At 35.5% G+C, this 25,954-nt stretch overlaps 1 protein-coding gene across 4 annotated transcripts in view; it reads left to right on the forward strand.

Moving 5' to 3' along the window:
* EPS8 (EGFR pathway substrate 8, signaling adaptor) overlaps positions 1-25,954 on the forward strand; it is a 187,910-nt gene that overhangs the window by 92,024 nt on the left and 69,932 nt on the right. For 3 of the 4 annotated variants that reach the window (XM_066355174.1, XM_066355166.1, XM_066355181.1), the window contains 2 exons: positions 19,564-19,643; positions 21,534-21,601. In XM_066355174.1, coding sequence (XP_066211271.1) covers positions 19,585-19,643; positions 21,534-21,601 — 127 coding nt within the window. In that variant the 5' untranslated portion in view covers positions 19,564-19,584. The remainder of the gene's footprint in view (positions 1-19,563; positions 19,644-21,533; positions 21,602-25,954) is intronic. The other variant, XM_066355190.1, reaches the window with a different exon arrangement.

Raw genomic sequence — 25,954 nt, forward strand, 5'->3', positions numbered from 1 at the left:
ATCATCCCAGGAACCAAGAGAGCAAGCTCCCGCTCCGTCCCCATTTTATAGTGTAGATTCAAAACCTTTAATCCAATATACAAAATAGGGAAGTCTCTAATACAAAGTCACTTCTGTGAGGCCTGATTGGATTGTACCACCCCACATCAAGACAGGTGGGAAAGGCTTAATCCCAAAACCAAGCCCCAGGCTACAGGGATTCTGCCTGCCCAAAGACACACATTAATATCACCTGGGCAACGGCCTCCACGCGGGCAGCGCCACTCCAACTAAGTGAGCATAATACATTTTATCTGCCCAACAGTAGTCAAGGTTGGAGTTTATGAGGGTAACTTATTACAGTTTAAAATATGTGGCCAGTCATCAAAGGTATGTAAGTAACTTCCCCACAAATGAAAAAATAGGATACCTTTCTTTTATGCTCTTTTCTGTCAGGTGGTCTGTATAGGTAAATTTATATAACAGAAAGCAGATCACTGAGCTAATATGCTGGCCTTTGTCAATGATGTCACTGAGCTGCTGCATCAGACTTTAGAGCTGTGAAGAACTCTTGGAATTACCCTAGTTTCCCACCTAATCAGCATACTAATAGGGGACCCACCAGTTTAGTTGACATGTCGAAGAGCACAGAGTTAGATGCAAGACAGGCAAAGCGAAGAGTAGTATTGACTTCGGCATCCAGTGTTCTTTCTAAATTCACTTAAATCAGCTGACATCTAGGATGTTCCAGGGATGATGTTTTCTCAACACTCACAGAAAGTGGATGGGTTCTGGTAGGAATGCTGTTCACCATTAGAGAGTGTTGGGGCAGGTTTGGAGAGGTGAGAAGGTGAGTAGATGAGGATTTCATTTCCCAATCCTTTTGGGCAAATGAAGGGAGATGGCTGGTCATAAGAGAAGTTAAGATGGGAGGCAGGAGGAAGATGTCTGTTTTATAATGTGAATGGGGTGACTTGGAGAGACTTCGGGGAGTAGAGTTGATACTGCCTATTCTTTTCCCTAAGTGGCTCTTGTTAGAAGGTGGTGATACTAAATATTTTTCTGCTTTTTAACTCCTCAATTAGTTAAAATTTTTATAAGTTTTTCTTGCTTTTAGAGAATTGTTTCATTCTGTCTTTCCTTAATATGATTTGAAATAAATATCTTAATTTAGTCAAGTAAAAAATAATCAAGGGTATACTCTTTTATTTCTTAAGTAGTTTTTTATTGAAAACTTCATGTTAGGAGCTATGTTTAGCACTTGGTATTCATTCCAATTATTTAGCCCCTGCCCTCCAGAAACTTAAAATCTTAGATACAAACAAGAAAATAGAAAGTTACTACAGTATGATAAGTGAATCTTAGAGTTAGACTCAAGTGCTATGGGAACTGTGAGAAAGACATCTATCCTACTGTAGAGAAATCAGGGAGGGTGTCCCAAGACTGAGATGTAAAGTTTCAGTAGGAGATGGCTGGCCAGCTGAGTGTAGCAGAGAGGTGTTTGGGTGACAGGGTATTTCAGATAGATGATATCTCTTGAAGGCAAGAGGAGGATGAGCCTGAGAGGGTGCGGGAGGGTGGGGTGGGGTGCATAGCAAGAAGGCAGAGGTGGCAAAGGAAGAAGCTATACAGGTGGAAAGGACCAGAGCACAGAAGAGTACTTGGCTGTGCAGTTGAGTTGGGTGTTATCTGGAGGGTGGTGGGGAACTTGCATAGATTTAAGTAAAAGAATAATAATAAAAAAATTTTTTTAGAAAGGTTGTATGTAGTATTTTTAGAAGGTTGTATGTAGTATTAGATTGAGTCAAATGTTGTCTACCAAAACTTCTGAAATGTTTCATTTTGGATCATCAAAAGACCAAAAAAATCATTACGATCTTGATGCTCTTCATTGTTAGATTTTTTACTACTTACATAATACAAATGTGTGGAGTTCAATAACTACTTTGAGGAATAAGATCAAATATGTGTAAACATGTATTATCAGAAACAATCATGTTTCTCTTTCGAACTGTAATATATTGAAACTATATGAGATTGCTGCGTTTAAGCTGTGCTGACAGCTTATTAGTTTGAGGAAAACCGTTAGCTCTTTTTTTCCATCAAACTCAGTATAGCTAAACAAGATTTTGTTAGAAAAAGCAGCACTGGCCTGGCCTGTGGTGGCACAGTGGATAAAACAGCGACCTGGAATGCTGAGGTTGCCGGTTCAAATCCCTACCTAGGCTTACCTGGTCAAGGCACATATGGGAGTTGATGCTTCCTGCTCCTCCCCCCTTCTCTCTGTCTGTCTCTCTCTCTCTGTCTCTCTTCTCTAAAATGAATAAATAAATTTTAAAAAAGAAAGAAAAAGCACATATTTTTAAGTTGATATGTGAAAATTCCTACGAGAGTATTTTTCCCACAGAAGTTGGAGGAAAAGTACCTACAAATGTATCATTCTTTTCAGAGGTAAAATGGAAAACCTCAGCAATTACAGTCTTTTAAAAAAATTATTGTTATATTTCTCTCATAATAATTCCTATATTCCCATGTTTGTAAAAACATGTGCTGCTTCATGGCTGGATCTAAGAATCAAGTCTAGTTTATCTTGAGTGCCGTTCCACAATTGGAAATATGTTCCCACAGATAAATTTTCTGTAATAGGCATAGATTTAGCTGAACTCAAGTCAAGGTAATGCCATTCCAGTTTAGAAATCTGTGATCCTCTTGAAATCCTAGGGTCCGTTGTCTTTATTCTGGTGCTGCTTTTGCCTCTATCTTGAAACTATTGCTAATCATCTGGGTTATTTCCTGCCTTTACTTCATAAACTTCCCAAATCCGGTTTCTTTTCTTTCTTGTTTATATGTAAAGCTAGACTTTTCGTTCTTATCTATACAAATATATGTACTCACATGTATAATAAATTTATAACAAAAGAACAAAATCTTTTTAGTTCTATTTAGATGCTCTGTGACCGTGTTAGTTGGGGTGAAAAAATAACAAACAGCTTTTTAACCATCATTTTCCTCTGTGTGGCAAAGTGGTTGGATTTCAATCAATATCTACTACTATTATCTCTTAGACATAGGCCTGTTATTAAACTCTGCCTGGCTTAACTCATTTGTAAAGTGAGGATAATAATGATTCCTACCTCATGAAGTTGCTGTGACAATTAAAAGACAATAAATACATGTAAAGTACTTAGAATTGTGCCCTGTGCGTAGTGGTATCTAAATGTTAGCTACTACGGCTCGCTGCTGCTACTCCTCTTTCTCCTGTCGCTCCTATAGCAAGCATAGTAGTAGGTTAGTTCTCTCAGTGCATTGATTTTATAAAATCATTTGGCTTAAAATGGGGACAGTGGTTATGCTAACTAAATCATATGCCGTTTATTTAATAAAGAGCTGAATTATTTTGGGGAGCTATTTAGAAATATTAAAATGAAACTTCCCTTTTTTTGAGCAGCACATTTTATTAAAGCAGATTGTGCTTCTCTCCCGTTTTCCCCACCTCACTCATGGGCCATTTTCCCAGGTGTTTAGGGATGGGAACTGTGGGCATGGGAAGAAAGAAATGCAAATGTGGCATTACCAACCCTTGTGATAATTCCCTCCTCAAATTTCCTCTTCCTTCTGACCTCAAATATCCTACTTACCCAAACAAATCCATCTTAACTTCCCAAACAAAAATCCACACAATGTGATCCAGGACCATGTAGGTTTTTGGAGATCCTTACGTCCCCTGGCTGATTCAAGTACTTCTTTTTGCTTAGTAATTCACTGGAGAGAGTTGTGTTTGCTCTGTTCCAATTCCAGGTGCTCAAGTCCGGGAATATAATTCTTGGCAAAAAAATATTTTTTGGTTTATAAATTGACAGTGGCCCCAAAGTGGACATTACTATAAAAAACATCCCCTCGCTGCCCGAGTAGGAGTTGGGTTGTTTTTCTCTCGCTTTCCTGCTTCTCCTTAAATCCAGGCTCTTAAACTTGAAGTATATAAGGTTAGCATTTTATAAATTTTACAGATTTAGTTTTTGTAATTCTTTTTAAATTTTCATTTCATTTTATTTGATTAAATTCAAATTCTTACCTGAAATAGAATAAAAAGAACAACATTCTTGTTCCGTTATTTTTGTATAGATTTCTTCCCAACAGAGCCCTCTTTTTGTGCATCGGTCTTGAAACATGGACATCACTTTTAAAAAATTCTGTTTCAATGGTTTGTTAGTTATTCTAGATTTTAAATGAGGAAATCCTGAAATAACATTTTCAGAATGAATTACTCAGTCTCATACTTTTTAGAAGCTCAGTCTGACCTTATGTCCTTCTAAATACCATCTTCTAAGCTATTAAAAGAAATTGTAATGTTATATTTATTGTTTTGCTTATTTCGTGTTGACTCCACTACTAGAGTGTAAGCTCCATGAAGGTAAGAACCGTGTCTGTTTGTTCACTGTGGACTCTGTATCTAGAGCTGCCCTGTCTAGTACTGTAGCTGTTAGCCAGAGTTGGCTGTTTGCTCTTAAATATAAACTAACTTAAATTTAAATATAATTAAGATTTCAGTGTCTCAGTAGCCCTCTCCACACTTCAGGTGTTCAGCACTTGTCTTGAGCAGAGATGATAGAGTATATTTTTTATCATCGGAGTAAGTTATTTTTGATAGTGCTTATCTAGAGCACTAGTGGTCAAGTAACGCTCACATAGTAAATACTTGTTGAATGAATTAGTATTTTTATTGGCTTCTGCCAAGTAATATTGAATGAATCTTGTTTGAATAATTATCTACAAAAGATCATTCTGGCTTTTAATTCATCAATGTCCATATATCCCAGCCAACCTCAAAATACTGGTTTTATCATTAGTTAAAGGAAAGTACGCAATAGCGCAGGGATTTACGGCTGGTATGTTGCAAGAATTTTTAAAATATACAATACCTATTTAGTTAGGGGCACTGACATCTTTTCCCTAGATTGTCAAATAAAAAAGTGACAACTGCCAACACAACAATGGCATCCCGTGTGAATGAGTCAAAATTATACTTATTCTTTATTTTTGTCAGATTAGCAGAATTTTGCTGTAGAATTTTAGTAATTAGTTTATGTGTGCCATGAGATAAAGTTTGAAAATCACTGCAGTAGTAGTGGATGAAAACATGCTGTGGTCAAATCTTAGCCATGGAGCCTAGGTGTCGGGACCAGGTTACCCTCACTAATAACTTTTATCAGTCCAAGATTCCTCTTTAAAATGGGGATAAATAAGCTCTTATAACCTCATAAGGTGGTAAGAATTAAGTAAGATAATTCATATAAAGTGCTTGCCATAGATGGGCACACTAAAATGCTTAATGAATGGCATTTTTTTTTGCAGTAATAAACAGACATGTCTAAATTTACCCCAATTCATGAATGATTTCATAGTTAGGAAGAACTCGGCTATTTTTGAGAACATCCATTGTTATAATTTGGCAGACAGTTTTTAATGACAGTACTATTGTACAATCATAGCTTATATTTACTGTCTTTTAAATATGAAATTTAATAGCCTTAATTAAAATTTTTTTCTCTTGAACTTAAATTTCTCTTCTTTTAATTTTTATGACTATGTAAATATCTAATATCTTAAGAAGATAAAGTTTCATCCTGACCAAGTGGTGGCGTTGTGGATAGAGTTTCGACCTGGGATACTGAGGACCCAGGTTAAAATTCTGAGGTCATTGGCTTGAGTGCAGGGTTGCTGGTTTGAGTGTGGGATCATAGACATGATCCTATGGTTACTGGCTTGAAGCCCAAGGTTGCTGGCTTGAGCAAGGGGTCACTGGCTTGGCTGGAGCCCCCTGGTTAAGATACATATGAGAGAGCAATCAATGAACAACTATGGTGCCACAACTATGAGCTGATGCTTCTCATCTCTCTCCCTTCCTGTCTGTATGTCTTTCTCTTGCTAAAAAAAATAAAAATAAAGTTTCACAGTTGTTTTATAGGCACCTTGACTTTTAAGACTAATGTTTAAACGTCTCTGACTTTTTTTTTGGGGGGGGATAGTTCAAAAACAATTTGTTCCCAAGCTATATTCACTTAAATGGGCTTCTTTTTGGAAAAGAGTTCTGAATAATTAAAGTATATAAATTAGTCATTATTTATCTAAGGATGAATTTCAGGATTCATTTAAGCACATAATTGTATACTTAAAGCAATGATTTAATTTCAAGAGAAAATAATTAAAGCATTTTTTATCAATTATAATGCCTGATAGTCCTGGAGAGATTGCCTCACTTTTACATGCTATAGTTTTTTTCCCTGAGATTTGAAAACAACATTTGTTATTATAACAACAATAGATAATTCAACATTTACTACCAAAATATCAGCTGACTTTATGTAAGGTAAATTTCCTTAGTTTTTTGTGTTACTTTCACTCTGGCTGTTATGGTACTTTTATTTTCAGTGTAAACTTGTACTCTTATTTCATAGTCCGACTTCAACTCTCAAGTTCATTGTAGAGGTGACTTGGTTTTTTTCTCCTGAGTTTTTCATTAACAAATATCTGTCAATTTTTAGACAGTGCAAATATGGTACAAAAAAAGCAGACTAATTACAGATATTTATTCTATCATTTCTGAATAAAATATTAGTAAAGGAACTTTAAAAATACAGACAGTGGGACTCTGGAAAGCCTGTGGATAACTAACCTAGAGTACTGAAAAGCTGAAAAAGAAAATTTCAAAAAAATGTAGTGAAGAAACTTATCAAAAAAATAACTCAATATTTTTTTTAGACTTTAAGGACAATATTTTTTTTCTTCTTTTTTTTTTTTTTTTTTTTACAGAGACAGAGAGAGGGATAGACAGGGACAGACAGACAGGAACGGAGAGAGATGAGAAGCATCAATCATCAGTTTTTCGTTGTGACATATTAGTTGTTCATTGATTGCTTTCTCATATGTGCCTTGACCAGGGGGCTACAGCAGACCGAGTGACCCCTTGCTCGAGCCAGCGACCTTGGGTCCAAGCTGGTGAGCTTTTTGCTCAAACCAGATGAGCTCGTGCTCAAGCTGGCGACCTCGGGGTCTCAAACCTGGGTCCTCCACATCCTGGTTCGACGCTACATCCACTGCGCCATCGCCTGGTCAGGGGGACAATATTTTTTGAAAAGTCTATTGAGTTTCTACTACATTGAATCTTTAAAAAAAAAACACCTATGCCAATGTAGTTATGAAGACAATGAAAATCCCATAACTCCAGAACTACAGAAAGGTAAAAAAAATAACCACGTTAAGGATAGAGCACTAGAAAGCTGATTAGAAAGCCTGTGTAGATGGGTGTGGTTCATTGCAAAGCAATATGGCTGGCCTTTTCCTTTGGGAGACCTCCAACCACTAGTATCCACAGAGCCTTTGCACAGATTTATCAGACTCTTCAAGGAAGCACCTTCCAGTTTCATACCTGGAGAATATACAGTATACCTGACTGCCAAAATCTTGGCGATGAGTGGAAGGAATAGGCTGGTGACGTCTCTCTGTTTAGTAACTATTTCATTTAGTCTTCTACCCTCAGTCTGTGCCTGGGTATCCCCCACTGAAGTGTTCTCCAGTTTATATTCTCCACAGAATAATCTTCCATTCTTAACTGGAGTGTGGGGAGGCATCTGGGATTTAAGTTTACTTTGAAAACACTACTATTTAATCCTCCTGTTTTCAGCCTCACACTCACTGTTGAGCCTTTCTGAGGTTCTGAAGTGAAAGTCCTGTTGCTTCTTTGTATCTCTCACTCGGTTTTTTGGCTTCTCTAGGTTAGTTACAACCATCCACAGGCTTTCCCGAGTCCCATTGTCTGCATTTTTAAAATTCCTTTACTGACATTTTATTTGGAGGGAGTAGAATAAATATGTCCTCAATATGCCTTTTTCTGTAGCATATTTTCATTGTCTAAACATTGGCACATATTTGTTAACGGAAAACTTAGGAGAAAAAACCAAGTCACCTCTACTATGAACTTGAGTTTAAGTTGGACTACAAAACAAGAGTACAAGTTTGTACTAAAAATAAAAGTGCCATAATAGCCAGAGTGAAAGTAACACAAAAAATGAAGGAAATTTACCTTATATAAAGTCGGCTGTTATGATAGTCAATAATACTGTAATAACTACATATGGTGCCAGGTGGGTACTGGCAATATCAGAGGGAACACTTTGTAAAGTATGTGATTGTCTAACCACTGTTCTGTACACCTGAAACCAATACAAAGCAAATTGAATATGCACTGTAATTGAAAAATAAAATTTATAAAATTTTTTAAAATAAAAGATGTCCACATCCTAAAAAAAAAATGATTTGAGAATTTCACCTTATCTACCCACTCATGAACTTTCCTTGACTTACAAAGTTATATATGTTGAACTTGATACACTCTGATACCTAACGCAGTACACAAAGTATTCTATTAGAGCAAACACCTGCCCCCATGTAACCATTATGCTGGATCTGTAAAACCTTATCTTGCTACAATAGAACAGATAAGTTGAAACAATGAATAAACCTTGATAAAATATGATATTTCATATCCTCTTATTAAAATAACCAATGTTTGAGCAGTATGGCAGACAGGAAGAGAAGGTGATGAGGTGAGTAGTATCTTTTTATAAAATACCTGGGAAGGGCAATAAAAATGTGTTTTATAATACAATAGAAGCTTTATTTAGCCTTCATTTAAACAAAATTGCATTGCCTAAGAAAGTGCTGCATATTTTAACAATAAAGCTTTTTTACTTGTAATAATCTTAGGGAGATGTATTTATGATTTAGAAAACTAGGATGAATTCAGTACAATTGCTTAAAGATGCCTTTTTCTGTAGGAATACTTTGTAGGTTGTAACCAAGTATAAAGATATGTTGTACAGTGTGGAAACCATTGATCCTCTTAAGGAACTGTACTGAAAATGCGGAGTGTATTATCTGCAGTATTTTGTAGACTGCTTAAAGTCCTTTGCTCAAGGTAACACACAGGGAGGTAGTTACGTGGCAACAGGGTAGTTAAATATTAAAATGTTATAGCTCATCTGTGGGTTAGAATTCTTCTCATTATACCTGCATGGTTTTATGATTTACTATTTTTAGAGGCCATTTAATACATCATAATGAAATTTGAATTCAAGAGTTTCTATTTTATTAAAGATAATTTTAGAATATATCCTGTCTTTCTACCCTGCTGTGTTACATCAGTCCCAGGTAGCTCTTATGTTTGCCTTTGTAAAATATGTTGAACTGTACTCATTTAGCACTTGGCACTCCTATGGGAAAGGATATCCAGCAATAAAAAATATATCATATGAAATGCTAATTTTCTCAGTCGTTTTTGTTTGCATTAGTTAGTGATAAAAAGTTTAATTTTAGAAACTTTTAACTAAACTTCATTAGAATATCAGAAAATAACCTACAAGGCTGATTTGAAAAAAAAAATTACTGGGGAGTGGGGATGGGTACTTCTTGTTCCAAACTGTTGTTCCCTAAACTGTGTTCAGTTGAGAACTGAATTGGCAGAAAAAGTTAAGCTTTTATTCTTATCCTGGGAGAAAAAAGCCAACAGTGGATATTCTTCTACCCCATCTGAGAATCCATACTCAACAACTTTTTGCTTCTGTGAGAATTTAAACTTCCTAGCTAATGTTTACTTTTTAAAATTCTGATCATTTTTTTGGTAGTGTTAGCTAAGGCTTTTGTTAAGGGCTAGGATCTCTCTCATGCTCTGATTTCTCTCCCTTCCCCTCTCCTTTCCCCTCTCCCTTCCCTTCTCCCTCCCCTTCTTTCTCCCTCTTGATACCCAGCACAAAACCGAAGCTTAATTCAAAATTCAATTCTTGTCTGAACCACCTGAAATTGGAGTTTTACAGGGGATAATCAGGAGTTTCTAATTGATGAATCTGAACCCTTTCTTTTTATTTTTCCATCTCTCTGGTTCAATTAAAAAAAAAAAAACAAAATAAATAAATGGTTGAAAATACATAAATCTCTCATACAGAAGAATCCAAAATAATTTATGCAGACACTCTTTTTGAGGAGGTAGAACATAACTATTCCTTACGTGTGGCCTGCATAAAATGATTTCCTTCCAAAGAGTCCTGTATAGTGGTGATGAGGCAAATCGCTTTACAGTGTAAATACAGTGTATCTGTAAAGTCATGGTGCACTTTTGACCGGTCACAGGAAAGCAACAAAAGACAATAGAAATGTGAAATCTGCACCAAATAAAAGGAAAACCCTCCCAGTTTCTGTATGTGCAGATGATGACATAACACCGTGTATACAGCGGAGCAGCCTATGGTCATGCCAGTCGAGATGTGGACGGTACAGAGGAAAAGTTCAGTGTGTTCTGTGGCTCGCTAAATTCGAATCCGTGACCAAAGTGCAACGTGAATATTGATGCGGTTATAACGAAGTGCCACCACATAGGAATAACATTACTCGGTGGGATAAGCAGTTGAAGGAAACCGGCAGTTTGGTGGAGAAACCCCGTTCTGATAGGCCATCAGTCAGTGATGAGTCTGTAGAGGCTATACGGGATAGCTACCTAAGGAGCCCTAAAAAATCTGTGCATGAGCCCACATCAAACTGCACTGAATAGGTATGAAACTGGGAGAGTTTTCCTTTTATTTGGTGCAGATTTCACATTTCTATCATCTTTTGTTGCTTTCCTGTGACTGGTCAAAAGTGCATCTTGACTTTACGGACACACTTGTAATTGCCAAATGCTGCCTCAGTTAGTGACCAAGTTTAGCATAAACAATAGTAAATCATGCAAATTGCAGGTATTCTTGATAAGATGTGATGAGAATGGCACATACTCTGTGGTCCCCCTCTCCAAAACCTATAACTCCAGTCTAGTCAATAGAAAAACATTGGACAGATCCCTACTGACAGACATCATTGATCATCAAAATACAGTCCTCCAAAAACTGTCAAGGTCATTTTTGTGGGATGAATTGTGGCCCCCAAGAATATATGTTCAAGTCCTACTCCCCACCCCATATCTGTGAATGTGACCTCATCTGGATAAGGTAGATGGAATCAAGTTAAGATGAGGTCATACTGGATTGGGGTGGACCCTGATCCACTGTCTTGTATCCTTATAAGAAGAAGGAAAGTTGGACACAGACACATAGAAGAGACCACTTGAAGACAGAGGCAGTGATTGGAGTCATGCATCTACAGCCAAAGAAAGTCAGGATTGCTAGTAATTGTCAGAAGCTAGAGGAGGCGAGAAAGGAGTTCCCCCGTACAGCCTCCAGAGAGAGCTTGGCTCTGCCAACACTTTGATTTTGGCTTTCTAGCCTTCAGAACTATGAGAGAAAACATTTCTGTTGGTTTAACCCACCCAGTTTGTGATCATTTGTTACAGCAGCCCAAGGAAACTAATATAGTCAGCAAAAGAAAAAAAAAAGTCAACAAATGGTCACAATCTAGACTAAATGTAATGTAGTATTGTGGGTGGAATCCTGGAAAAGAAAAATATATTAGTTAAAAACTAAGCAACTCTGGGTAAAGTATTCACTTTGTTAATAATAAAATATATTGATTTGTACATGTATTAATTGTGACAACTATATCATGCTAATGTGAGATCTTAACAATAACGAAAGGGGGTGTGGGGTAGAATTTTTTGTAATACCTTTCTTTACTTTTCTGTAAATCTGAAATGATTCCAATTTTTTTTTAAAAAAAAAAACAGAATTTAGCTGCAGTTTCAATTAGACCTCAACCATATGCAAAGGAGTAAATGACAATCTCTTTAAAATGGTGGCAGTGGTGAGGAGGCTCCTGAACCTACTAGACTTCAGCTGATCAGTTACATCACAGGGTGCTCTATCCCACGAAAAAAGTATATGGCCTTTTATTTTATTTTATTTATTTATTTTTTTGGTATTTTTCTGAAGCTGGAAACGGGTAGGCAGTCAGACAGACTCCCGCATGCGCCCGACCGGGATCCACTCGGCACGCCCACCAGAGGGCGATGCTCTGCCCATCCAGGGTGTCACTCTGCAGCAATCAGAGGCCACAGAGCCATCCTCAGTGCCCGGGCCAACTTTGCTCCAATGGAGCCTTGGCTGCGGGAAGGGAAGAGAGAGACAGAGAGGAAGGAGAGGGGGAGGGGTGGAGAAGCAGATGGGCACTTCTCCTGTGTGCCCAGGCCGGGAATCGAACCCGGGACTCCTGCACGCCAGGCTGACGCTCTACCACTGAGCCAACCGGCCAGAGCTGGTATATAGCCTTTTAAAAATTAATCTATTATTGCAAACATTACATGAGGTTATCTGTAAGTTCACTGTTAATCATGGAAGAGTACAATCAGGGAAATATACATTTTCTGATATAAGGTTTTAATTCAAGCCTGTATTGGCAAGATACATGTAAGAAGGAAAACTCATATATAAATAAATATATGGAGATTTAATTAAAATTTCTCATATGTAAAATATGATGGAAAAGTTTCTGAGAAATAGTTCAAGATCTGAACCAACCACCATGTTTCCCTATACCCAACCCCAGTGGGATAGAATGCCTGATAATAGAGAGGTTGAGACAATTTCTCTGTCCAAATCATTTCCTGTCCTATTTTCCTTTATTGGTTTGGAAATATTCCAGCTAAATTGGAGGCTTTCTTCCTTTTCCTCTTTTATATAATGGAAGAAATGCAATGATCTGGGTAAATTTATGGATATCACATGCTATTTACATAAATATAAAACACTCAATAGGTCCACTTTTTTTTAGTGAGTGTGAGAGAGAGAGAGAGAGAGAGAGAGAGAGAGAGAGAGAGAGAGAGAAAGTGAAACATCAACTCATAGTTGCAGTACGTAGTTGTTTATTGACTGCTTCTCATATGTGCACTGACCAGGGGCCTCCAGCAAGCCAGTGACCCCTTTTCCAGGCAGTGACCATGGAATCATGTCAATGATCCTGCACTCAAACTGGCAACCCTGTGCTCAAGCCAGATGAGTTGGAGCTCAAGCTGATGACCTCAGGGATCAGCATCCCAGGTTGACACTCTATCCACTGTGCCACCGCTGGTCAGGCTCAATAGATTCACTTTTATATTTAGAAACTGTCTCAACTGTGATAAAAGTTTAACCAACCAAAGTCACACAAATAAGTACTTAGGTTTTTGTTTTATTTTGTTTTTGACAGAGACAGAGATAGCCAGAGAGAAGGACAGATAAGGACAGATAGACAGGAAGGGAGAGAGATGAGAAGCATCAGTTCTTTGTTGCAGCATCTTAGTTGTTCATTGGTTATTTTTCATTGATTGCTTTCTCATATGTGCCTTGACCAGGGGACTACAGCAGAGCAAGTGACCCTTTGCTCAAGCCAGCAACCTTGGGCTCAGGCCAGTGACTTTGGGCTTCAAGCCAGCAACCATTGGGCTGAAGCCAGCAACCATGGGGTCACGTCTATGATCCCATGCTCAAGCCAGCAACCCCACACTCAAACTGGTGAGCTTGCGCTCAAGCCAGTGACCTTGGGGTTTTGAACCTGGGTCCTCCGTGTCTCAGTCCAGCTCTTGATCCATAGTGCCGTCACCTGGTCAGGCAGTACTTAGATATCTAACTAGTGAAAACTTATTACTCAAAGCCAGATTCAGCTTAACTAATATACTTACAACACTCTAAAGTTGTTTTAATATGTAGTATTTATAGACATGATGACATTTTCCCCCCACATTCTTCCATGAGCAGTATGTTAAGCAATAAAGTCATTTGACAAAATAGTGGTACTATTGTTTTTGTAGTATCCCTTTCCATAAAGTAAATCCTCTTTCCTTCTTTTTTTACACTAGCCTTATTAGTGCCTTATTAATACTTTATTTTACAAAAAATTGTTGACTAAAAGAATATCACTGAAATAATCATAGTGAAAAGAACTGAAAAATTTTGGGAGTACACAGTGGTCTAACTAGCAGTGTAACCTACTGGAAAGAAAATAGGGTATAAGTTAGCCAGGTCAGTGTTTAAATCCTGGTTCTAATTCTAGCTGCTCGTGTTACCACTTGGGCATGACTTAACTTATGTGAGCCTGTCAACTAGCTCTGTGAGGCAGAGCTAATAACGACCTCAACATGTTCTCAGGCTAGAATAAGGTGATGTTTATAAAATCTCATATGAAGTGAGGGCTCACTGAGTGATGTTTTCTTTTCTCCTTTTTGTTCTCTGCCTGTGATTATATTTGATACAAGAAACAAGATAGGATATTACTGGTCAATCATTCACGGCACTAGAAACTAAGACTTTGAAAATAACACACAAATGGCACCTAGTCTCTTTAGCTTAATTTTTTCATTTATAAAATGAGAATGAAAAATAGTACTTCAAAAAATAATGTGAACATGAAGATAATGGATAGAAAACATTTACCACAATAACTTTGTACAGGGTAAATGGTCAATAAATAGCAGTTGTTCTTTTTAAAATTAGTGTATTTTCTCATATCAGTACAGTATGAACACTGTTTTGAACTGAGATAGTAGTCATTTTCCAAGTATAACATCCAAGCAGTGTATGTGGGCTGATGATGTCATTGTAGGAACAAGAATTAGAGGGAAATACTGAACAGTAGTAATAGGGTATGTATTGCTATGCTCTGTGTTAGGCCTTTGTGTGAAATCTGTCATAATATTGAACATATAGATAATTAGTGCGGAAGTGCTTCTTTTTAGTCTTTGAATTTTAGTAATGAGTATTTTTCTTTAGCTAGCTGTTAAACCAGCATTCTAATTTGAACATAGTCTCTCCCCAAAATTATGTTCTTTTTTTGACAGATAGAGAGAGAGTCAGAGAGAGGGACCGATAGGGACAGACAGAAAAGGAGAGAGATGAGAAGCATAAGTTCTTTGCTGTGGCATCTTAGTTGTTCATTGTGCCTTGACCAGGGTGGGGGTGGGGGGCTACAGCAGAGCAAGTGATGCGTTGCTCAAGCCAGCAACCCTGTGCTCAAGCGGTGACCACAGGGTTTCAAACCTGGGTCCTCTGCTTCCTAGTCCTTCACTCTATCTACTGTGCCACTGCCTGGTCAAGTCTCAAATTATGTTCTAACTTAGAAACAATCTAAGAATTTTCTTATAATTATATAAAAAGGGGGAACATAGATAATTATTTTAACTGATTACGGTGTGTTGATTTAAAGACATAAAATTACTCTTTCTTGGCCTTGAGAAAATACTGTTTCTATGTGGCCTAGAAGTTATTGTAATGCCTTCACAAGTGTTAGCCACTATTAACATTATTATCACTATTACTATTATTATAACAGTTTAATTTTTATTTGTTTCCCAAGTTTATTTATACACAGATTTTTTTTTTCTAAGTCTTAGGCCAAATGACAGAGAGAAGTAGATAGTAACATCTCTACTGATACTACTGGTAAGAAGTATTGAAAAATAGTCATTCTGTAAGACCCTGTAGGAGACAGTATATAATGATTCAGAAGGTTTAAAGCAGATTCTTTGTATTTTTATGTTTTAAGCACAATCATTGGAAGACAGTGTCACAATGTATTGCTTAAAAAATGAAAATCAAATGGCCTTTTAGTTAATACCTTAAATGATGATGATAATCACTCCCATCTTGGTTATAGCTTAGACTGAGAGACGTGAATTAAATTAAATTGAAACTGAAGTATTATACATAGTTCAAGATACTTTGTCAAATCCAAACAGACAAACAAGCAAACAAATCCTATAATAAACAAAAAAAAGTCTCTGATGTTTTTTCAAAGAACAAGTTATTTTTAAGGACAACTCAGTACACAAAGAGCTACTAATTTTGTGTTAGCCAAATTGGGTAGGTCAGGTGTTCTAACACTGAGTCATGATGACACAGCCATCAGTTTGAAAATTTATATCAGATGCAAGCAAGAGTAAAGAAAAGGAAGTCTGAATTACTTTTCTATCTATCTGTTATTTATCTATCTGTTGGGATTTTAAAATTTTCTAATACAGATTTAACTTACTGATTTAGCTTATTATAACCTCATTTATTTCTTGTCATAGTGATTTTTATATGTTCTATTTCCTTTTAAAATGTCAGTGTTTAACATTTTTGGTGTGCTTAACTTAGATCTTATATTTTTTATTTTTATCTTGTAACTACCAAATAATATTCTATAGAAGTTAAGATGAAAATTATAGTAACTATGACTTATAAAAAGTGTTTTCATAAAGAAATTAGTGCTCTATTTTAAACCTTTTGGAAACTGTTATGATAGTATAGTGTGCACTTTTAGCAGAATTAAGTAGATAATTTAGTAGAGTTAACTGATTTTGTGAGTCCTTAAACTTAATGTGATAAAGATAAGATTTGTCTCCTTGGCTTTTAAGTTGTTTTAACAGTTAATGAAAAATCAAACTTAATTTTTCAGTAAGTTGATGGTTCTAAAGTATGTGTATGGTCCATAGAGGTATAAATTGGATGTGTCTTTTAAAAGCTTGAAGGAAAGCAAACACATACTTGTAGGAGTTTCCTTTGGAAGGCGTGCATTGTAATTGCTGTGTTTAAATATTTGAAAATCTCCATAGTGTTACATGTGTATTGTCACAAGTGAAACTGTGATTGCCAAATGACAAAGTTTCTATATTTAAATTCAGTTTAGCAAATCAACATTTTCTATTCCCTTTTCTAATGCTATTCTATTCAGACAGATCATTATTAAAGAAACAAAATGCAAACCATGCATTTATTAGATTGTCATAAAGAATTAAACATAAACAATACAAGATACTGTGGTTATCACTTCTCATTAAAACTAGCCACTGTGGTTTTAAAATGCAAACCAGCAAAATTGTTACAAACTCTGCCAGGGTGAATTCTGAATGGACTAGCCTGTTTTGAAAGAGTACTTTTGCTTTTTTTTTTTTTCACTTTAGAAGAAACTTACTTGCCCATACATATATTTCATTTGATCTTTCACTAGCCCTGTGAGCTAAGAAGACCAGAAATTATCTCTATTTTACTGATAAGAAAATTTAGACAGAGGTTGAATTGACTTGGGTAGGCTAGTCTGTGCCAGAAATAGTGTTAGAATTGCGGCCTTTCAACTGTGAATGCCTGTGTCTTAATCATTAGCTCTAGATTCACATACCATTATCACAATCCTCTGTCCTGGCCAAACTTCTAGAATGTAATAGCGATATGTTCTCTCTGGATTCTATAGGCTTATGAGATCTAATTGTAAAACATTTAGGAATTGTGTAAGCTACTGTTAAACTATTAATAGCTTGAAATGGACCATGGTAAAATTTTAATACTATGGAAATTAGTAAGCACTACAAATCAGGGTTTTGTTTTCCTCTGAGAAATGGCTTACCTGTATAACTCCGTAGAAGAAGAAAAACAGAATAGATCAATTTAGTATAAATATAATTTTATAAATGCCGTTCTTATCTAGGGTAGATCAATATTTCTGTGTTCCTTAATTTAGAAATTTGCTTTTAAGCAGCAAATAAACACAGGCAAGACTATCAGGGAAGCTTTAATTAAACTTGAATGTTTAAAAATCCTAACCATTTTTTAAGATTCAGATCAAGTTCTAGTCCTTGCAGAAATTACAGCAGTTGGTATGGCTTTTCCCTTTTCTGAACCTCAATAGAGCCTCGTACATTGTGTGTTTCATGTGGATCAATTTGTCTCCTTGAGAATACAGTAAACTTGAAGAGCAAGACATGGACTTTCCTTCCTTCTTTCTTTTTTCAAATAAATATTTAATGAACACCTATTTTATGCCTGCTGCTATTCTTCCTGCTTGAGAAACACCTGTGGTCAAACTAAAGTCTATGCTCTTATGCTGTTTATAGTCTAGTGCAAGTAAGGAATTAATTTTTTAAAAATTTTATTTAGAAAATTAAATTTAACAGGGTGACATTGATCAGTAAGAGTACATAGGTTTCAGGCAAACATCTCTATATCATTTGAACTGTTGATTATGTTGTGTGCCCATCACCCGAAGTCAAATCATTTTCTGTCACCGTATATTTGTCCCTCTTTACTCCCTTTCCCCCATTCCTGCCCCCACACCCCCCTCCCCAGTAACCACTTCACTTTTGTCTATGAAATTAAACAAATGAAAAACATAACTGTGGTAAATACTTTGATAAATTGTTTATAGTGTTGAGGGTGTCTGATAGTGGGTTTTTATCTGTTCATGGAGGTCAGTAAAAGCTTCTCTGAGGACTCTGTGATTGAACTGATATCTGAAGAGTGAGAAAGAATTAATTGTGAAGTTACTAGGTCTTTGAATATCATTTCTTAATATAGACTTTTACGCCTTCCCAATATGAATTGTTTCCTAATTATATGGCGTCCATATCATTCTGAATTTTCCCTGTTAAAAGTAGCAACAATTTTTATTTTTATATTTATTCACTAAATGTTTTTTTCCATTAGTGTATTTTTCCAAAGCTGGGACTATGTCTGTTTTGTTCACCTTGCTAGTACCTGACACATAGTAGTCACTTGGTAGTTGTTAATACTCCTACTCCCTTTTCTAGTGTCTTATAAAAAAGCTGGAATATGTCCTACCTACCCCTCATTTATTGAGAAGACATAGTAATATATGTGGTGGGATTTACAGTTGTTCATATAGAATATAATACAATAATTAATAGATAATAATACAAGAATAAACATTTGTTTTGTGTACTCATAACTGTAAACCTACTTTTGCCCCATTCTATATATGAAAGTCAGAAAAATAAGACAAAATCCAAAATAGTTTAATGCTACAGAACTCAGGGGACACCAGCTATGCAGGTATTGATTTATATCAGTTCATTAGCAGTATTGTCTAAAAAAGAAAAAGCCATTGGATATGGAGATAAGGAAGTTTTATTTATTTACCAGTATCTTGTTTGAAGGAAATTTATTCATTTTGTAAAACATTAAAAAATATTTCTGAAGTTAAATATCTAGTATTATTTAAAAAAAATTTTTCTTGTGAAATATAAAACAAATGTGTAAATGAACATATTTTCTAAAAATGATGTATCCAAGAGTGTATGTATAAGATATTGTTTAATGTGCTTTGGAGGAAGGAAGAGAAGGAGGGAGGGAGGAAGAAAAGAAAGTTAGATGCAGGGAAAAAGACTAAAGAAATTGACAGGACTGTTAAATAATTGTCTTTAAATAATAGGACTCAGGGTGATATATTTCCCCTTTGCACTTTTATGTACACTTTCCTGTATTTCTCAAGTCTTTAAATTGAATTAATCTATATTGTTATAATGAAACAATAAACAAAATACAATTTCACAAAATGTTTGATTATAAGTTTGAGCAGAATATAGAATTGTGCCTGTATATTTAGAGAATTCAGAACTGTATTTTAGATATTTTTACTTGCCTAAATTTGCTAACATTTTAGTATGATAATGTTAAATGTCAGCTGGATCTTTGTATGTCCATTCGTACTTCTTGTGCCTGGGCTCTGTAAGGGTGGAGATATTTGTCTTTGTATTTGTAGCATCATCCTAGCAGTGGCTGGTGCTTGCTGAATGAATAACCTCGAAACTGGGGTATCTTGACTCTTCTATTGCCTTCAATCTTTGTACCTTTCATTTTTTAGAACATATGAGTGAAAGCCACGATGAATGGTCATATTTCTAATCATCCCAGTGGTTCTGGAATGTATACCTCTCAAATGAAGTAAGTTGGAAGGTTTATATTTATTTTGTTGTTTTTTAAAAAATTTGATTGGGTTGTTTTTGTTTTATATTTTAATGAAAATATTAGTTTTATTTATGTAATTCATTCCTCATTAGTATATGTGTAATGTGTTTGTAACATTAACATGTCTTATGATAAGTTTGTTTCTGGTAAGAAAAGAATGGTTAGGTAATACCAACTCCAGTAATAGTGATTTACTAGGTGTTTTGTTCTGGTAATTTAAGTATTATTGCTTTCTATAGCTGAGTATATTTCTACTTCAGAGCTTTCAGCACCTCTGGCGTATTCTGTTAATGCTGTTCATAAAATATTGACATTGAGGAGAGTTAAATGTCATCTAGTCCAGTTTATAAACATACTTACCATTGTGTAAAACAAACAAGATCAGGCACACAAACAAAGCAATCTCTATGGCTCCAGGTATAACTTGAAATTACCAGCCTGACTTGGGTGGCCATTGTCTTACATATTGTGGTTAATATTGTTGTTATTTTATATTGGCCATTGCGGTATATAGTTTGCTTATCATTTTCCAAAACCACATTATTCACATTGTAAAGAGTTATGCTTCCCCATTTCTTTTTACAAAGATAGTTGCAAATCTCTTCAGTGTTGATCAGTTAAGAAACGCAGTACGGGGTGGGGAGGGCTGTGTCAGGGGCCATCTTTCCTTGTTCATCAGTTATTCAGGCCAGAAGGTTTTGGCCACACCCTTGATTTTTTCCTTTTCCTTTTCCTTACAACAGATATCCATTTAATAATGAATTTATAAGAATTTCTCCTATTAAAGGACTCTTGTTCCTATCCCTTTCTTCTATTCTAGCCCTATTTATGGCCATTTTCTCCTACCTGATTTTTTACCTCATCTTTCTAACTCAACTGTCTTCTTTTAAAAAAATTTGATGATGTTACTTCCTTGTATAAACATGTGTGCTGTATCTAGAGTTAAACATTTAATTATAAAGCCCTCTATTTGCCTTCTCTCTTCGAGTCACTCCTCTGACCGGGCACGTGCAGTAGGTGCCTTTTCCTCAGACACCATGCTTGTTCTTGAGCTGGTTCCAGTGCCTTTTCTTCACTTAATTCTCCACTTGCCCAAAGGTCTTCTTTCCAATCTTTTAGTCTCTGCTTAAATGTCAACTTGGCTGTAAATTCTTGGGCACCCGGATAAAAAGTTAGCCTTTCTTTGATCCTACATGTTATAGCTGTTACTTCTACCCAGATATTGCATTCTATTGTAACTATCCGACTTGTTTCATTAATAGTACCCAGTTTCCTTAATCCTCATACTACTTATTCTTCTACTTTAGGGCTCAATAAATATTTACTGAATAAATGGGACGAACATTAAAAATTTAAATAATGTTATCTTTACTTCATATAACGTATTAGTAATGGGAGATGAGATATAAAGTAATACTTGATGAAATTTAATGAAAAAGTGTTATCTGCATTTAAGTACGTGTGAAAATAATGATTAGTCCATTATAGCTTGAATCATAAAGAGCCCTTTATTACCTGATCACTGCTCTGAACTCGATTTAATATGGTAAATTTAAACTATTGTAAGATACTTTCAACCTTTATGAATCTCTTTGACTATAGTTCTAACTTGGCATTTGAGAGGATGCTTTGATTTGCACCAGCCTGAGACCTCATTTGGGCAGTGTGGTTTATGTTCTATTTCCTGACCACTCACCACAGCAAGCTCTGTCTTATTTTAGCAATCTAGGTAACATTAATTCAATTGTTTATTTAAAGCACATGATGATTGTGGTGCATTGGAATTTTTATTTGCAGTTTTGAATTTTTATTACTTACTTTGGACTTTAACCCAGTACAATGACACAATGACCATTTTTATTACAGTGGCTACGGATCCTTTTCCCAGATGGACAGAGAACAAAATTCAAAAACAAGTGCAAAGGCCCTTTATGGTATGTTTATTTATTTGATATGGGTATCAGTCTATTTCAGTGGTAGTCAACCTGGTCCCTACTGTCCACTAGTGGGCGTTCCAGCTTTCATGGTGGGCAGTAGCAGAGCAACCAAAGTATAAATAAAAAGATTGATTTAAATATAGTAAGTTGTTTTATAAAAATTTATTCTGCCAAACTTAGTGAAAATTCAACATAAAGTACTTGGTAAGTAATTATTATTATATACTTTAACTTGCTGTAACTCTGCTTTATAAATTTTATAAAGTAAAATTACTTCCCTACTTTATAAATCACCATTACTGTGGAACCAGTGGGCGGTTAGAAAATTTTACTACTAACAGAGATACAAAAGTGGGTGGTAGGTATAAAAAGGTTGACTACCCCTGGTCTATGGTCTATTTTAACCAATTTTTTCTTTTTGTTGACAAATTAAAATTTCAGAGTCATAGTTTTATCCCGTGCTTTGTTTTGTATTTTTTGGAATGAAGTGATAGATCAGAATTATTTTAAAAAGTGTTTTTACAAAAACTATCAAAGCTATGACCTCTGCTTGTTGGCGTGTGATTTAGAGTTACAGATGAAATGCATCACAGTACTTTGCAAGGAGTCTTCTGCATTGCACCAATGTGCTTGGTGGATTTTCCCATCTAATTATTTAGGGTATGCTTGTTGATCTTCATGACTGATTTAGTTGATTGTGGGAAGACAGTTGACGGAACTTCTATGTCAGTCTTGACCATTTTAGGTAGTATTACAGTATGACCAATAGCATTTATATAATTCCATTCTGCACTGCAGAACAAGCAGGCTTTCTCTCTGCATGTTCTGTAACTTCCATTGTTTTCTTTAGATGGTTCTTACATTAAAAACAATGTGTTTTACATTTTAATTTTAGAAGTTATTACAAAAAAGAAGTTGAAGGCTAAAAATAATAATTGAAACTGAGTATGTCAGTTATAAAACTTGTAACTAAAAAAAAGTTGAGGACACGTGTGGTTTGGAAGGCATTTGTTTTTATAGGGTCTTTAGGTTACATCAAGAATCAGAATATGATGTGATTAGTTGCAAAGACTCTGGAACCAGCCTTCCGGGGTTCAAAACCATTTCTACTATTTATTAGCTGAATGATCTTAGACAGATAACTTTGCCTGTCTGTACCTCAGTTTTGCTTATCTGTATAATGGGGCTATCTCATAGGGTTGATATGAGAACTAAATAAATTACTACATATTAAATGGTTAGAACAGTGCCCAACTAGTTGAAAACACTATATATTTCTATAACTATTATTTATTATTATTGACATTATCATTATTATTATTATCATCTGGGAACAAACAGCATCTTCTAAATTTGAATTTTTAAAAATATTATCTAGATCTACAGTTCCTTGACTATGTGTGGTAAGAATGAACAACTCTAAGGTGTTGTGATTCTTTTCTGCCTATATATTCAGTGAGTACTGTGCTTTAGTACTCAAATGATACATTGAGACAATGGATTTTATACCATAAATGAAGATATTTTCTTCAGGCTTTGTCAGGCTGATTTGTGTTGATTTTAGTTTTCTTGGGTACTATATTGTGACATCCTTACTATGGTCCAGTAGCCATGAATTGTAGAGCTAAAGAATATATTCAGCAAACACTTACTTTGTGATTAATATATGCTTAAAACAGGGCCAGTGATACATAGTCCCTTACTTTACGGTACTTGCTGTCTAAAGAATAACTTAAAGAAAATGGAAAAGGAATCTCTTTTGTAAAAATATTTTCTTCAGTATCTCAATTTCTAGATAAGTATTTATTTTAAGTGCTTCTGTGTGCTATACCTTGATCGTTACAGTCTCTGTTTCCATGTTCTTTCATTCATTTCAAAGAGGAAACAGAGATAGTCACTGCTAGTACACCATTTTGGTAAGGAAGTAGATTAGTAAATATATTGTCATAATAAAGAGCTAGATAAGCTTGGATGGGAGTGTGTATGAGGTGCACTGGGGTGTTCAAGTTCTTCTACATGGGTTGGGGGGGAGGTAGTCAGGTGGGATTTTGTGAAAGAGTTCAGCCTTGAAGTGAACTCGGAGAGTTAAGGAGTGTTTTCCAGACATGGGGCGGTGGGTGGGTGGGTGGGGGGGACAGGAGGTGCTGTAAACAGCAGCACAGACTCTTGTAAAACTTGACTGTAAATTCTATGAAGAAGGGCCATATTTGCCATGTTTACTTCAGGATTCCCTAAGTTTAGCATATGATTACAATAGCTTGGTGTTAACTGGAGGGTACAAGGTGGTGCACTGAGAAATAAGATTGGAAAAATACACGTGATCCTTATTAGGAAGAATCATACTAATGAATTGGACATTGATTACAGGGAATGACCAGCCACTGAAGTGTTATAATCAGGGGAATAATAGGTCACATTTGTCTTGGGTTCCTTTAGTAACAGTACTGAGTATAGATTTGGTGCATATGGGTAGAAATAGGTGAATCAGACATCTATGTAATAGCCCTAAGACTTGTTAAGTGTAAAGAGTATTAATCTTCTCACAAATAACATACATCCAAAATCTGTTTTCAGAGAGCTAAGAAAGGAATAAGGGATAAAATGGTAGGACTCATCTGCAAATTTTAATGTTTGTGTTCTATTAACAGCAACTTCATAAAATCATGGATTCAAGGATTGAAAATCTTTAGCTTTTAAGAAGTAAATTTTTATTTTCATCTTTTTACATATAAAGCAAGCTGTTTTCTTTTTAAAGTGAGGTGATTTCTCAAAGTCACGTAACTTGGAACATCTTGATTGTAAGAAACAATTTTGTGTCCTGATGAAAAAGCAGTGTTTAGGCAAAACAGAGCATAAAAAGAGAGAGATAGAGCCAAAAGCAAATAGCATTTATAAAGAAAAAAGAAGACTTAGCAATGTATTGGGCTGACAAGTAATAGAGTTTTAAGTTCCTTGAAGTTACAGACAATGTTTTCCTGTCTTTGTATCTGCTACCTACTACTCCTTCCCAACACACTGTATTTACACATGCATGCACAAACTCACACACACTTTCCCTCCAACACTCTCAGTAAGCAGCTATTGAATGAATGGATAAGTAGATTATGGCAATAGTGAAATGTATACATGTTTTGAAGAAATCTTTGCAATAAACAAATTCTAGTTGAAATTTTAACTATATTTAGTCAATATTGGGAGTGTTTAGCCTCCTGTTCTGCATAGTTTTAACATCCTTTTTGTAACTAGAAAGTTTGGGAAGGAGAATTTATAATGTTTACTTTGTCACAATGTATACATTTTCTTTAAAATTTCTCCTTTTATAATTATTAAACTAAGTGAATAACACTTTCAAGACTTAATTGCCTTCATAGATGGTATATTGTCTTCTTTGGGATATGAGGATCCTATTCAGTTTACTGGACCATGAGTTTCACAATAATGGCCACTGTTTTTACACACTGACCACAGGCTAGATACTGTATCAAGAGTCTCATGTACTTTGTCTTTTTTTATGAAAACACTTCTCAAATCTGACAGCATGTCAGTGACTTGATCAGAGAGGCAGCGTGGGTTTTGGATGCCATGTGATCATGGTGAATCATGGCACATGGCTAGAGGGCTGCCGTTTTGAGCAGAAGATTAACCTGGTTATCTCATCTATAAAATAGAAAATGATAATATGATTGTGATAAGTTTATATGAGAAAATAGAAGTAATGAGCCTATCATGGCAGTGGGGATTGATATAGAAGTCACTTTTAATCCTGGCTTCTCAGAGTAATCAAGGCTCTCAAATTTAATATTTTAATACATCCAGATGATGTTGTATATCTAATCACAGTGATACTTTGATAGGATCAAGAGGTCATCTTCATGATATATTTTTAAATTTATGTTCCACAAATTATTTTTATAAATCTATAACTGTATGTTAAGTAATACAGTTATGACAAATTTTCTTTCTTTGGATGTGTATTAATCTAGTTTATTAAAGAAAAACAGTTGAAATATGCTGCAGTTTTAATAACCTATTTTGTCATTTCTTCGTTATTATACAAGAAATTCCAAAGCCAGCATGTGAGAGGCTCTGCATCACTGAAGTCCCTGACAACATAGGGGCTTTTTGCTTAGGAAGATAAATATTAATTTTTTCTTCTCTACTTATGATGGAAACATATCATTTGGCTACTCTGTCCCGGGAGTTGAAACTTTTGTATATTTTTTCTGGCTAGCCTATTAAAGTATTTAAGCCCTAAAACTTAATTTGTTTTTAAGGGAAATACTTGTAAAATGCCTTAAACATGCCTTCCCATCAGAGTGTGGACCCTGTTACCTCTTGTTAATGACTCAT

This window comes from Saccopteryx leptura, chromosome 1, assembly GCF_036850995.1.
Source record: "Saccopteryx leptura isolate mSacLep1 chromosome 1, mSacLep1_pri_phased_curated, whole genome shotgun sequence".
NCBI lineage: Eukaryota > Metazoa > Chordata > Mammalia > Chiroptera > Emballonuridae > Saccopteryx > Saccopteryx leptura.